Consider the following 13,917-nt stretch of genomic DNA (forward strand, 5'->3'; position numbering starts at 1 on the left):
ATTTGGTTGAGGGTGTCAGAGATGTGGAGCATAATTTGATTTATAACATCTATGTAGAACCAGTACGGAAGTCAAGGGGGTAGCACCCTTTGCGAGTGCTTGAGGGAGGGCTCCAATTAGGAATTCTATTGTTTTTGCTCTCTTCATATATAAATACGTGACTATAATTTTTGTAGTTGTAACATTTTCAACAGTGAAGAAACACCTGATACAACAGTAGATGCAGGCATTCTTTGCTGAACCATATAAATTTGGTCTTGTGCGTGCATGATTTTATTTCAAGTTTTCTTTATCGCTTGATTCTTCCCTAGTCAACTGAAAAATGCAAACACTTATAGTTTATCCTCTATATATCTCCACAGCACAATTTCAAGCTCAAGATCATCCTGAGTCATCAGGGAATCATGGAGAAAAATTCCTCTAATTGGCTCTCACCCAGCAGAACACCAAACTTTTCGCTACAGACTGCTTTGATCAACTCATCTCCTATGTCCTTCACCAACCCTGCTGCAGAGATCTCAATGTAATCATTCAGGTTGTGCACAGTCCCATCTGCAAAGTCCGACAGCGGGAATTAGCAGCAAAATAAAGGAACGTGAAAACAAAATCACTGGCCAAAAGCATCCTGAGTATGAATACACACAAATGTTGGACTATTCAGGCCATACCATTGCACTTGCACAATTGCAAGGGGACAGATAACAATATCAGAAACTCACCGTCCAAAAGTGCTAGTCAAGCTACCACAAGATCCCATGCGAGCTTCTAATGTGGGCACGGATGTGTTAGTGACAGTCATGATCTATAGGATCTAAGAAGCACTGCTCTTCAAGGTGTCATCTCCACATCACACACCTAGGCAGGCATAACACTTTGTCGACAACTTAGCCCTGTTTGTAAAATTGTTTCATTTTTTATTATTTTGGATTTGGACATTTGGCACTAATAGATCAATGGGGGACTAAAATTCATGTTATCAACCCAACTAGTGGGATAAATGCTTGTGATTGTTGGTGGGGGGGGGGACATTTGGTGCTGATACAACAACAATCACTAGCCTTAGCACCAACCATAAATTCTAGCCCCCAACCATATGTATCAAAATTTGCTATGCCAATGAGACCACAGTCAAGTGCAAGGGTTGGCTTGGCTCTTGCACCATTGTTAAACCATATGAAGCTATCAAAAAGCTAGTAAATGAGTTTAGGTCCTCAAGGAATATCCAAAAACTGAGGACGGACTGATTCCATTGATTCTCTAACAATGTTTAATCAAATTTTAATTAATAAATGATCTTACAACAGAAGGAATAAAACCATCCGTATCTCTATTCATGCAAAACATGCACTCATTTCTATGCAGTACACATTGGAAGGGTTCTCAGCAATGAAATTCTGCCCATAGACCCTTCGTGAAACAATGGTGACTATTTGTGCCACTTGTGACCATACAACTGTCTGAATGAACAAAATTTAACATCAGTCACTAGAAACCTACAGCACTTTCTTTCAGGTAAAAATGTGTGATATTATGATGAATCTTGTTGCTAAATGCAAGCTTTCTTCAGCTATGGGGGAAGGTATACATATTTCCTATATGCACTGTGATTGTGTGTTACTAGTTGACTAAACTTGAGGATCAATGATGACAAAATACAGCATAATTAGAAATAAAATACTTTTCTTTTGAAGAACAAAGCAAGCAATTATTTCCATGCTATACAAATAAAATACCCCATGGACCTTCTTGACCATGAATACAAGTCAAAAAGCCAATAGGACAAAAGTTAGGAAAGCAGACAGCATGAGAAATAGACTAAGCTCGCTCTTGCAGTCTGGGACCTTAGAATGATATCATCATACCAAAAAGAAAAAAGCCAAATTCATACACCACGATTACATGCATACATTATAACTGATAGCGGTAACACACATCTTATTCTTGTCCTTTCAAACAAGAATCAATATTATAGCAAGATGTTTTTAACACCTGATTTGCAATGTACTGAGAAATATAATCTACGCAACAGAACTGCAGTACGCAACAGAACTGCAGAAGATATCATCAAAGATAAATGCAGATGCAAGGGAAGTGTATCACAAGCAACAAGGTTTAGTTATGTCACAATTCCAACGACGATCTCTTTCATAACTTAATATGTATATGTAGGTGCTCACAGAATTCAATAGGAAAGTGCACTTTTAGCAGGTGCACATTTGTAATCTGTTTCTAGCAATTACCTTCAGCCACTATTGGTTCATATGTGGGTGGTTGAGCAATCCAGTTTCCTGCAGAATCTTTCATGTGTCTTCTATCAGATGCAAAGGAACGAAGAAATATTGGAGCATGCACAGCCCGGAAAAATCTGATATAAGAAAACAGTTCTCCCATAAATGATCCAATACTCAAGTTGGAATTAATAAATATTTAGCAGATGCAAAAGCTGGCAAGTTAAATTGCATCACATGATAGAGAGAAATACATGAACAGAAAGATCAGAAAGTTAATTAAATAATTAACAGTAACATGGCATGTCAAAGGCCACGACTCTCAATTGGACCAGCTAATAAAGAAAAATTCAGGAAAAGTAAGATGGGTAGCTTTCTTTGAACTATTAGCCAAGCAAATATCAATGGGAAGATAACATGAAATGGGAAGAACATGTATGTTAATGCCAAATCAGAGTAAAACCAGATGATTCAAGAGGGCAATTGTGATCTATCACAACTGGACTACATGCATGGATAGCATGATATATCAATTTATTCATATGAATAATGTCCCAGACATGTCCAAATACTCATACACCCAGCTACCACGTCCAGTGATTGCAGTTAATTACATATTTTGATAAATCAGTTGCACACAAAACCAGTTAATCTACAGGGATAAACATATCCAAATAAGTCAATAAAGGGAGATAAAGAAAAGAACCATCACTTTATCAAAAAATGAAAAGAATTTCTTCTGAAACTCTGAATGAAAAACCTTCAAAGAAGATGAGGGTAAAAAATGTGATCAGACATGCAGTAAAAGCCAATTCACACCCCCCACCAAATGCAGATGCAAAACAACTAAGTGCCTGGTATTCAAATTATTAGTTATCAGGAAGACCTTGCACGTCGTTAAACCACCAAAAGAGTGACTTTAGCAGGAAGTTCAGAGTGACAATCCCTTCCCAGGGCCAGCATGTTCCCCTTCAGCAAACTAGGACCAAATGGAAAGAAGAAGCTATCAAAACAGATCCTGCCAACCCCTTTCCAAACCATGCTCAAACTCAACACGGATTGCCACTGAAGCCTGTTGCAAAGTATCTCAATTCACTCAACCCCCAGTCCTACAATTTTCTTCTAGAAAATGAAACCAAGCCCCCATGAAGAAAGTTATCCAACAATCAACAGCCATAGTTTCTTTGCTCACCGCTAAGCTATAGAAATGCCTTTTAATTGGAGTTTGGCTACACCAAGCATCTTCCCAGAAAAGCAATCTAGGATCATCCCCAAACTTAAAGCTGATACAGCAACAGTAATCACAAGCCTTAATCTCACTTGGTGAAGTCAGCTACATGACTTCTAGACCTCTAGCCGTCTCTATCCACAGCCCAAACTCGACTTAAAGCTGATGGTTGGAAAATTTCTCTCTTTTACACACTGCTCTAATAACAAGGGTGAACACTATATAGAAGACAGGCCATGATCTTAATATTTAAATATATCAGGGAAAACAGGCCTACATATCTGCAGGCACATTCAGCAAATAAACACTCCTTTGTATAAAAAGAGGAAATAAAGCTGCTTCATTCTCCTGCTTTTCCTTTTGCCTCCTGTTTTGTTCTCCAAGAATTAATAAGGTCCAAAACTGACACTAGCATCACCCAATGAAAACCAAATATAGAGAAGATCTAAACAGGGGTTTTGAGTCATACTTGGCAGCCACCATCGTTCTCCACATTCACTCCCCCTTGAACTCTTTTCTAGTAAAGCTTTATTTCTCATGGCTAAGTTACAAACTGCCGAGCTGCTTTCTCTAACTAGAAGGTAAAATTTTCTGCAATCAACCAAGTGAAACACAAGGTCATATCCAGACCTACCCAACCAGAATTCCCTGACAAGCTTTTCAAGCCTTCTTGGGGAAAAAATAATAATAATGAAAACTGATACAAAAATTATATAGGTATAGGAAGACTAGTGCGGAGCCTTTTGAGGAGAGTGAATCAAAATCTCTTTTGATAAGTACCATCTTTTTCATGAACCTAACCACAAGTCAATCATACTAACAGCCTTAAGTGAAGAACCAAGTAGGAGATCCACATATACCAAAGGTGAAGATTCAACTTGACTAGTCAGTTATCAAAGCTCAACAACCCCATCTCCCCATTTGAAAAATCTCACTCCAGTCCAAATTTATTCTTGGTCTAGAAATTACCCCAATACAGGAAAAAGCACCTTAAGATTAGCTCCATTTTGTACCCGATAGAAGATGACCGGGTCAAAAGGAAACTATTAATCTCTCACACCCTATGTTCATTATTCCAAAAATCACTAATCTCATCCATTCTCGTTCCGCAAACCTTCTACACATATAGCTTAAGAACTCTATGGCTATAATATATGAGAAGCAATATGAATTTCTTCCCTTATCCTCTAGAGGTATGAAAGAATCCTCTAGAGGATTCTTATATGCATCAAGCAAAAAATGACAGAAAGTTCTATGAAGTTGTAAATGACACTTGTTGAGTACTTACAAATGCAAATGGAATGATTGTCCAAACATGTCCTTTTTTCCCCTTACGTTTTTTTTTTTTTTCCCTTCAGAAGAGCACAGAGGTTTGTTGAGTTCAGTTAGCTGGTGATGTGTTGCTCTCTCACAAGCCTTTCAACATGTTTGGAGTGAAAGCTAGCAAATGACAATGTGATGAAGATGGTTGACCTTAGGTGAAGTCATAAGAAGATAGTATTCCCAGCAAAGAATTATCTCTACTATGTGCAAGACCAAGCTTCTCCTGTCTTTTTTTCATTTGGAAACAAGTAGCGAAAATCCATGTTAGGCCACCCTAGGGGATGAAGAATAGTCAGAAAATTGCAGAAGATAGAAGGAGAGGAGAAGAAGACTAGAAGAGTTTTTTTAAAAAAATCTAAATCTAAATACCGAAATTCAAATAAGACCTAAATCCTACAATAAACATTAAAATCTAGTGACTCTAATTTCTTATCACTAGGTTTATGCATTACATTAACAGCCATCATGCTAAAGCAAATCCCACAAAACTTCATTACCATGCCTGTGAAAAGTGCAAGCTCTATCTTACAAGATCAGCAAAGCACTAGACCAGATATTACCTCTGGAACTCAGAAAATAGATGAAAAGATGGCCGGATAGTTTCTGAGACGTAGGAGGCCAGAGGACATGGAAATGGAAGACTTGAATCCAAATCCCACACTAGAGCAGAGGATTGACCTCTTTTTCTCTGTTATAGGCATTGCAACGTTTCAGAATAAAAAAATCTCTCCTATGACCATTAAAGGAAAAGATAAGTAACAGGATTCAGCTCTCCAGCCTGTTGACATCAACGTAACAATAAAAGGATTCAGTTCTCACCTGGACACAGATCACATGATAATCCCAGAGAGTAACCCCATCTGCTCTATAGCTAGCTTTCTGATGCCACAGTGGAACCTGTACGATGGTAATCAATTAAGTATGAGGTGGGATGTTCAAATGTTCTACTTCAGCTATGTGTGGTGGCATAGTGTTTGTGGCTCTAGATTGAGAAATAGAAATAAAAAGTTTGGGATTCACTCAGCATGTCTTCGAATACAACATGAGATGCTTTGATTTTATGCATGACCCTATTACAAAGTTCCAGTACTAGAAGACCTTTACAAGTTCTATCAAATGAAAAAATAGAACATAGCTTAATATGGATTATTGCAATTAGTAGATCAAGTAATTTGTCAGATTTATGCATAAACAAAATTGACCTGAAAAGGGATAAACAATAAAGACAGGTGATACTATTACCTCATTTGGACATTAAGTATAATAGGTTATTGGTCAGATAATCATCTACAAACCTTTTTGGTTTGGGTAGTGTTTCATTTCAAGTTTTCATTGTTTATAGACGCTGAGAGTATTTCAATAATTTCATAAATTTGACTGACTTGGTTCCAATACATCCATCCTATTCTGAGATAATTATTAAGGGATCATGCATCAGTTTTGTAAGGCCTTGGTAATCATAATAGTAAAAAAATTCAAACTACATGGATCAAAAAACATTTTAATGGGCTGTTTTGGCTGGTTAGAAATCAGAAATGTTTAAAAAACATTAAGAATTTTTGGAAGTGCCACAAAAAATTTAGAAACATGGAGAAAACTCCATATATTTGTAATTTTATTTGCTGTATTAGTAATTGGGCATGTTTGAGGTATATATCATAATTTGGACTACAGAATTTGTAATCAATTTTATTAGCAGTATAATGTGAAAGCAAAATGTAGAAGATAATTTATGGTTTTTATGTACACTAAGGTGTGAGTTGTTTTAAATCATATTCTCACAGATACTTGTACAAATTGGAGCGAAACTGCTCTCAAAATAGCTTTTGTTTGGAGTGCGATTGATGCAGAGGGATATGAGGTGGCTGGCCAGTTTCACTTTTACAAGGGAACATATCTATTTGTATTATTGATAATTTCAAATAAAGTGTCATGACCCCAAGGATAGATTAGTAAATATAATAGTAGGAGTTTACATGCATTATACAATAATTGTAATTTCCTTTTCTTGTTTTCTGTTATAAGACTTTGTCCTTATCTAATAGGCAGTTAGGCTGTTTTTGTATTGCACATGGGTGCATGTGGGAGGCTGTAGGCTATATATAAGCCACAGCTGAGGATGAGAGGTTATGTTTTGAATTGATAAACAAGATCTGATTTCTCTCTACAATTCTCTCCCATTCTCCCTCTCATTTTCCTCTGCAACTCTCCCCCATTTGTCTCTAATTTCTTCCCCCATTTCTCTCCAATTTCCCTCTCCAAACATTCTGTACTTGGTCTTACTCCTATTGGATCCTTCCGATTCCCAATCCAACCCTAGACTAAACCCTAGTTTCATGACATAAAGTTCCATGTCACAACCCCAAGCCTAGGCAGCCTATAAATAGGCTATAGTGGTTAGAGAATGAACATGGTTGTGGAATGATAATCTGAATTCAGTCATTTCTTCCTACAATTCTCTCTCACTATCTCCTCTGTTTTACCTAAAGTCCCCCTGTTCTTTCTCTTTCTGTTCTGCTCTGTCTTGTTTCTCCCTCCAATCTGTTCTCTCTCTCCTTCGGAATTCCTTTCTAAACCCTAGATCAACCCTAGGTACCTGACATTCCATAATTTCTTAAAAAACCTTTTGTAATTCTATTACTCCTTTTATTATACTATATCCTCAAAAAAGCAATAATTATGCATTGATTACACAATCTGAGATTTAGAAATTAATTATGGCATGATAATACTGTAGAAAATGATATAAGAACAAATCTTATAGAAGCACAACCAAGCATTTCAAATTCAAAAAATAACACAGCAATGACAACAAAAGTACATGTCTAATCAACTGACAGTGGCCATATCCATGTATCACATTCAATCAACTTAGTAATATTGACAAGGTGCACAAACTGGCCCAAGTTCTCACACTGGGGGATACTATATGTGTTCTGGACATATCGACAATAATCGAACCAGCTCATGTAGTCACAATATAATACGTCATAGCTAGCCCAATACTAGTGAACTTGCTTAATAGAACAACCATACAACAACAAAACATATCCAGCTTTTATCCCACTATGTGGGGTCGGCTACATGAATTCTAGACTTCCATGTATTTATGTCTTTTGTCATATCTTCATTTAGATCCATACACTACATATCTAACTTTAATATCTCTCCCAAAGTCTTCTTCGGTCTACCTCTACCTCTTTTTTTGACTAATTGTTCCATTTCATCAACTCTCCTCACAGGAACGTCTCTTGGTCTCCTTCTCACATGACCAAACCATCTTAGTCTAGTCTCTCTCATCTTCTCGTCGATTGGCACTATTCCTATCTTATTATGAATAACTTCATTTCTAATTTTATTCTTTCTTGTATGACCGCACATCCATCTTAACATCCTCATCTCCGCTATACTCGTCTTTTGCTCATGCTGGTATTTGACTGCCTAACATTCTGAGCCATACAGCAAGACTGGTCTTATAGCTGTCCTATAAAATTTTCCTTTCAGTTTAATGGGATTTTACCATCACAGAACACCCCCGATGCATTTCTCCATTTTAGCCAACCTGCCTTAATTCTATGTGCGACATCCTCGTGAATTTCTCCATCCTTTTGAATCACTGATCCCAAATATCGAAAATGGTCTTTTCTTTGTAAAATTTGGTCTTCTAATTTTATTATAATATCATCCACTCTTGCATTTTTACTAAATTTACATTGCATATATTCTATTTTCTTTCTACTTAATTTAAATCCCTTAGATTCTAAATTGTTTCTCCACAACTCAAGTTTAGTGTTCACTCCTTTTGTTTCATCCACCAACACTATGTCGTCTGCAAATAACATACACCATGGCACCTCTGTCTGAATATCTTTAGTGAGTTCATCCATTACTAGAGCAAATAAGTATGGACTTAGTGCAGAACCTTGATGCAGTCCCATTGTAGTTGTAAATGGTTCAGTATCCCCTCCGCATGTTCTGACTCTTGTCTCTGCACCATGATACATGTCCTTAAGGGTTTGTATATAGGCTACTCTGACTCCTTTCTTCTCTAAAACCCTCCATAATACTTATCTAGGGACCCTATCATAGGCCTTTTCTAGATCTATAAACACCATATGCAAGTCCTTCTGATGATCCCGATACCTTTCCATTAAGCGCCTTAGTAAATATATAGCTTCCATTGTTGACCTACCAGGCATGAAACCAAACTGATTTTCTAAGACCTTTGTTTCTTTTCTGAGCCTCTGCTCTATTACTCTTTCCCATAGTTTCATGGTATAGCTCATTAACTTAATTCCTCTATAATTTTCACAGTTTTGAACATCTCTTTTGTTCTTGTATATAGGAAACAAAGTACTCTTCCTCCACTCATCTGGCATCTTTTTTTATTTAAGGATCGCGTTAAATAGTTGCGTTAGCCAGGAGATGCCCTCTTCTCCCATACATTTCCATGCTTCTATTGGTATATTATCTGGTCCCACTGCCTTATGATTTTTCATCTTTTTTAATGCTTGTCTTATTTCATTTGAACTTATGCGTCGATAAAATGTATAGCTCACATTCCCTTCGAAGTTACTAAGATGTCCCAACCTAACTCTTGTGTCACCACTATTATTGAATAATTTTGTGAAATACTCCTTCCATCTCTCCTTAATCGCTCCCTCATTCACTAATACATTTTGATTTTCATCTTTTATGCATTTCACTTGATTTAAATCTCATGTTTTTCTTTCTCTTGCTTTAGCTAATTTATATATATCTCTTTCTCCATCTTTTGTATCAAGTCGTTTATATAGATTCTCATATATTTTTGACCTTGCTTCACCAACAGCTCTTTTTGCTGCCTTTTTTGCTTCTTTATAATTTTTTTGATTTTCTTCATTGTTGCATTGATATACCGCCTTATAGCAAGTTTTCTTATTTTTAATTTTCAATTGTACCTCTTCATTCCACCACCAACACTCCTTAAGGTTAGGGGCTCTACCATTTGTCTTTCCAAGGACTACCTTTGTCGTGCTTCTCAGAGCATTAGCAATTTCTTTCCACATTTGGTTTGTCTGTCTCTCTCCATTCCATTCCCTTCTACCCCTTAATTTTTCTTTGAAGATTAGTTGTTTCTCCCCTTTTAAATCCCACCACCTGATTCTTGGATTTTGTTTTATGTGATTTTTTCTCTTCCAATTTCTTACTTGGACCTCAAGTACTAGAAGTCTATGTTGAGTAGTCAAACACTCTCCCGGTATCACCTTACAATCCCTACAACATAATCGATCCTCTTGTCTCATGAGGAAGAAATCTATTTGGGTACTTGAGGTGATATTTTTATATGTGATTAAGTGTTCGTCCCGTTTTTTGAACCTAGTATTGGTTATAATGAGCCCATATGCCATAGCAAAATCTAGAATAGACTTACCCTCATTATTAATTTCCCCGAATCCATACCCTCCATGTACCTCTCTATAGCCGTTTCCGTCTTTACCCACGTGCCCATTTAAGTCACCTCCTATAATCACTTTCTCTCCTCTTGGTATCATTTGTATGAGTCCCTCTAAGTCCTCCCAAAATTTTGCTTTTATCTCATCACCTAACCCCGCTTGTGGTGCATATGTACTAAAGATATTCATAGACATTCTTCCTAGACTAATCTTCACCATAATAATCTTATCCCCTATTCTCTTTACATCCACTACCTCATCTACTAAGCTTTTATCCATAATAATCCCCACTCCATTTTTCGCTCGATCATTTCCTGTGTACCATATTTTATATCTAGTTTCTGATAAAGTTTTTGCTTTTTTCCCTACCCATCTCGTCTCTTGAAGGCACATAATATTAATTTTTCTCCTAATCATCACATCTACCACTTCCATAGCTTTGCCTATTAATGTTCCTATGTTCCATGACCCAATCCTTAATCTATGATTTTGTTTTTGGCCTTGACTTTGAATTTGATTTTTTTTTTTTGCCTTGACTTTGAATTTGATTTTGATTTTGATTTTGGACTAGCTTCTTTACCCACATCCGTCCAAGCAAATGCGGGAACCCTTGCTCATTTGTCACTACATCCGGGCGCCGATGCAGCGGCCCTAGCTCACTTAACACTACACGCAGACAGTGTAGCACGTCGCTATGAAGGATTACGCCCACGCCCAAAGTTTGTTCTGGAATACTCTCTAGTAACAAGAGAGCAAAATACAATTGACTCAAATTAGATATATGCATTATTTTGAACTACTTGTGATGCTTCAAAGAATTTTGGTCTGTTTTAGTATATTTGCATTAAAAACACAGAAATTTTGACATTTTGAGTAATATTTCATTTTCTCCTAGGAAACGGACAAATTCCGAACATTTGTTGAATAAAATGAAAGATTATCTCTTCATAGTTCCTAAGAATGGTGGTAAGATGTCACATAACCTCTAAAGCCATGGTGGAACATTACAGATAATCAAAAGATTAATGTAAAGGTATGTACCTGCTTCTTTTCATTGGAGATGAAAACAACATAAAGATCAGATCCGTCTATATCCGCTACACCATTTGTGCAAAGCTTTTTGCAAAGCAAGTATGCATTCTCCTCGCTAGAAAGGGGGAGCAAGATAACTCAAAAGATAATTGGTAAGAAAATAAGACAAACAAACAGAAAAAGCATAATGCATAATTAACCAATCAAATAGGACCAAAGAAATGTCAAGATTGAGTTTTGAGAGAAATCTGGCATGGCTGCATCTAATTATACCTATTTTGGTTTCTCAAATCATTAAAAATAAAGGAATAAAGTTATTTCAAATCAAGTATTTGCTTTATCTTATAATGATCAATCCATTCTGTTGGCACCAGTATGAAAAATTAATCATCTTGGATTTATGGAATATAATGATCTCAAATCACATTTGTGGAGACCAAAAATCAATTAATATCATCTCGTTGGGGATGGCAAGGACGGGTGGAGTTAAGTGGAGGGGACTCTTTATCAATTGTTATAGACCGTTTCACCAATGATAATGATGTTGGATAAGAATATACAATAACACTGGAAACTTCATGCATCTCAAGACAATGGCACTTCTTTATGCCTCCCGGTTCCTATTAGATACAAAACACGGATATGAGAATTCCTCGATTGTAGAGCTCAATAAGCATGATGACTGGTTCTTGTAGTACAGAGTTTAGCACATTTATACAGCTTAAACTCAAGAAAGTCAAAGCCCAAAACCAAAAGAAAAATAAAAAGCGAACAGCTCACACAGTTTATTGCTCAATTCAGAACAGTGAGCATTTTTCTTATTCACAAACGAAGCAGTTTATTGCTCAATTTACACAATATCAAATCTGTGAATTCAAGTTTAATCCACCATAAACATATTTACAAGCAACTTAACTTTTTAGTCAAAAATAATAATACAATTGAAATGAATCAATGCAATTTTTCTGATTAAAGGTAAAAATATAATTGAAGTGAATCTATTTTAGATGCGATAAACAAATAGTCAGGCAACGTAAGTGTGGACAAAAATCTGGGCAGTTCCCAAGTACGTAAATCTACCAGGATCAAACGCATCAACACTAAATAACGAGAAGAAACAAAACAATCAAAGAATCCCAGAACAAGCGATGAGCCACAGGGAGAGAGAAACAAGAATTGGGCAAGGGAGGGATCAGTAACAAAACAACTGAAAGAGGAATTTGATCGAGAAATACGTGTGAAAATTGCACGTAGCCTTGTGTTACAACATACCGTGATATATGGGCAAGAAAGGAAGTGAAGGTGCAAAGAAAGAGAAAGTACCAGTAGAAAGGGGTATGAGCAAATTGGGACACATCCAGAGAAGCTTTGGTTCCTGCACCTGCACCTGCTGAAGCTAAATCCAAGTTCGAAGTCGTCATCTTTACTCTCTCTCTCTCTCTCTCTCTCTCTCTCTCTGTATATATATATATATATATCGGCAATATTTGTCTCTCTGGCTCTGTAGAAGAACCCTTCGACAGATTGGGTAGTGTTTGGTTAAGAATCGGGTCCCTTCGAGCAACTTAATTATTGTCTAAATTAAATAAGTACAAAAAAAAAAAAGACATTCTTACATATTTTAAAATTAAAATCACACAAAATAAAATTTTCCCATAGTAAAAGATATAAAGTAAAAATTTAACACTAATAGAATATTAACCAATAAAGTTATTATTTCAATACATGATATATTTTTATTAAATTAAATCTCTAATTTAATAAAGTGATAATGCATCATCATAATACCAATTGTTGCTTCGATTTATATCTTACTTGAAGTTGGTCCAATTTTAGAATTCCATCAACATTCACCTAATAGGAGTCCAAAGTTGACAAAGACCATAGTACACACCAGAATTCTATCAATATTTTTTGAATTTTAATCGTAGATTAACCTTTGTCTCATTTAAATATTTTTATTAAAATATAATTAACATTTTACGGAATAAGAAACTAAATATGTCCTTCTTAATTCTTTTATTATTCAATAAGTTGTTATTAAGATTTTTGAGATTTTCATATTGTGAGTAAATAATTTTGGTCATCTAAATAATCTATCTCATTAAACATTCATTTGTCAAGTTATATTTTAATAACAAAATATGAATTCAATAATTTATAATCATATCCAAGGCTTTGTTTGGCATGGCTTATGTCAAAGTTTAAACTTAAGTTTATCACGTAGCTTCGTCTCAAGTCTGAATCTAAGTTAAAAAAATAACGATATAACAAAAATATTGGGTTTCTTGTGGGATTTTATTAGAAACACCTCATATCAATAAGATTTAAAGCTAATACTTGCAAATCAAATTAAATCTATGTATGAGTTCAATTTAGGTTTGATGGAACCTAAAACACAATGATAAATAAATAGAGAAGATTTATTTGTTGATAATATTTTTCTAGAAACACTGTCCAACTAATGGAGTTCTATAAGAAACAAAATTAAACCCAAATTTGGGTTCCATTAAATTTAAAACATAGAAAGAAAAAAGAAAAATATGATGTTGTTGTCATTGTCTCTACCAAATTAATATCGGTCATCTCATCATGCAAATCATTCTAAACCTATAATGATTTGTAATTTGAAATGATTGTTCAAGATTTAGAATAACAAGATTTAAAATCA

At 35.6% G+C, this 13,917-nt stretch overlaps 1 protein-coding gene across 1 annotated transcript; it reads right to left on the reverse strand.

Moving 5' to 3' along the window:
* Positions 1-116: 116 nt before the first annotated feature.
* Positions 117-12,760, reverse strand: LOC127789942 (protein N-terminal glutamine amidohydrolase). The gene is made up of 6 exons (XM_052319054.1): positions 12,570-12,760; positions 11,256-11,361; positions 5,599-5,676; positions 5,340-5,467; positions 2,241-2,365; positions 117-552 (listed from the first exon to the last, which is right to left on the reverse strand). The coding sequence occupies exons 1-6, from the start codon at positions 12,665-12,667 to the stop codon at positions 395-397; spliced, it is 693 nt and encodes a 230-aa protein (XP_052175014.1). The 5' UTR covers positions 12,668-12,760; the 3' UTR covers positions 117-394.
* Positions 12,761-13,917: the final 1,157 nt, after the last annotated feature.

Source organism: Diospyros lotus, chromosome 14, assembly GCF_014633365.1.
Source record: "Diospyros lotus cultivar Yz01 chromosome 14, ASM1463336v1, whole genome shotgun sequence".
Lineage (NCBI taxonomy): Eukaryota > Viridiplantae > Streptophyta > Magnoliopsida > Ericales > Ebenaceae > Diospyros > Diospyros lotus.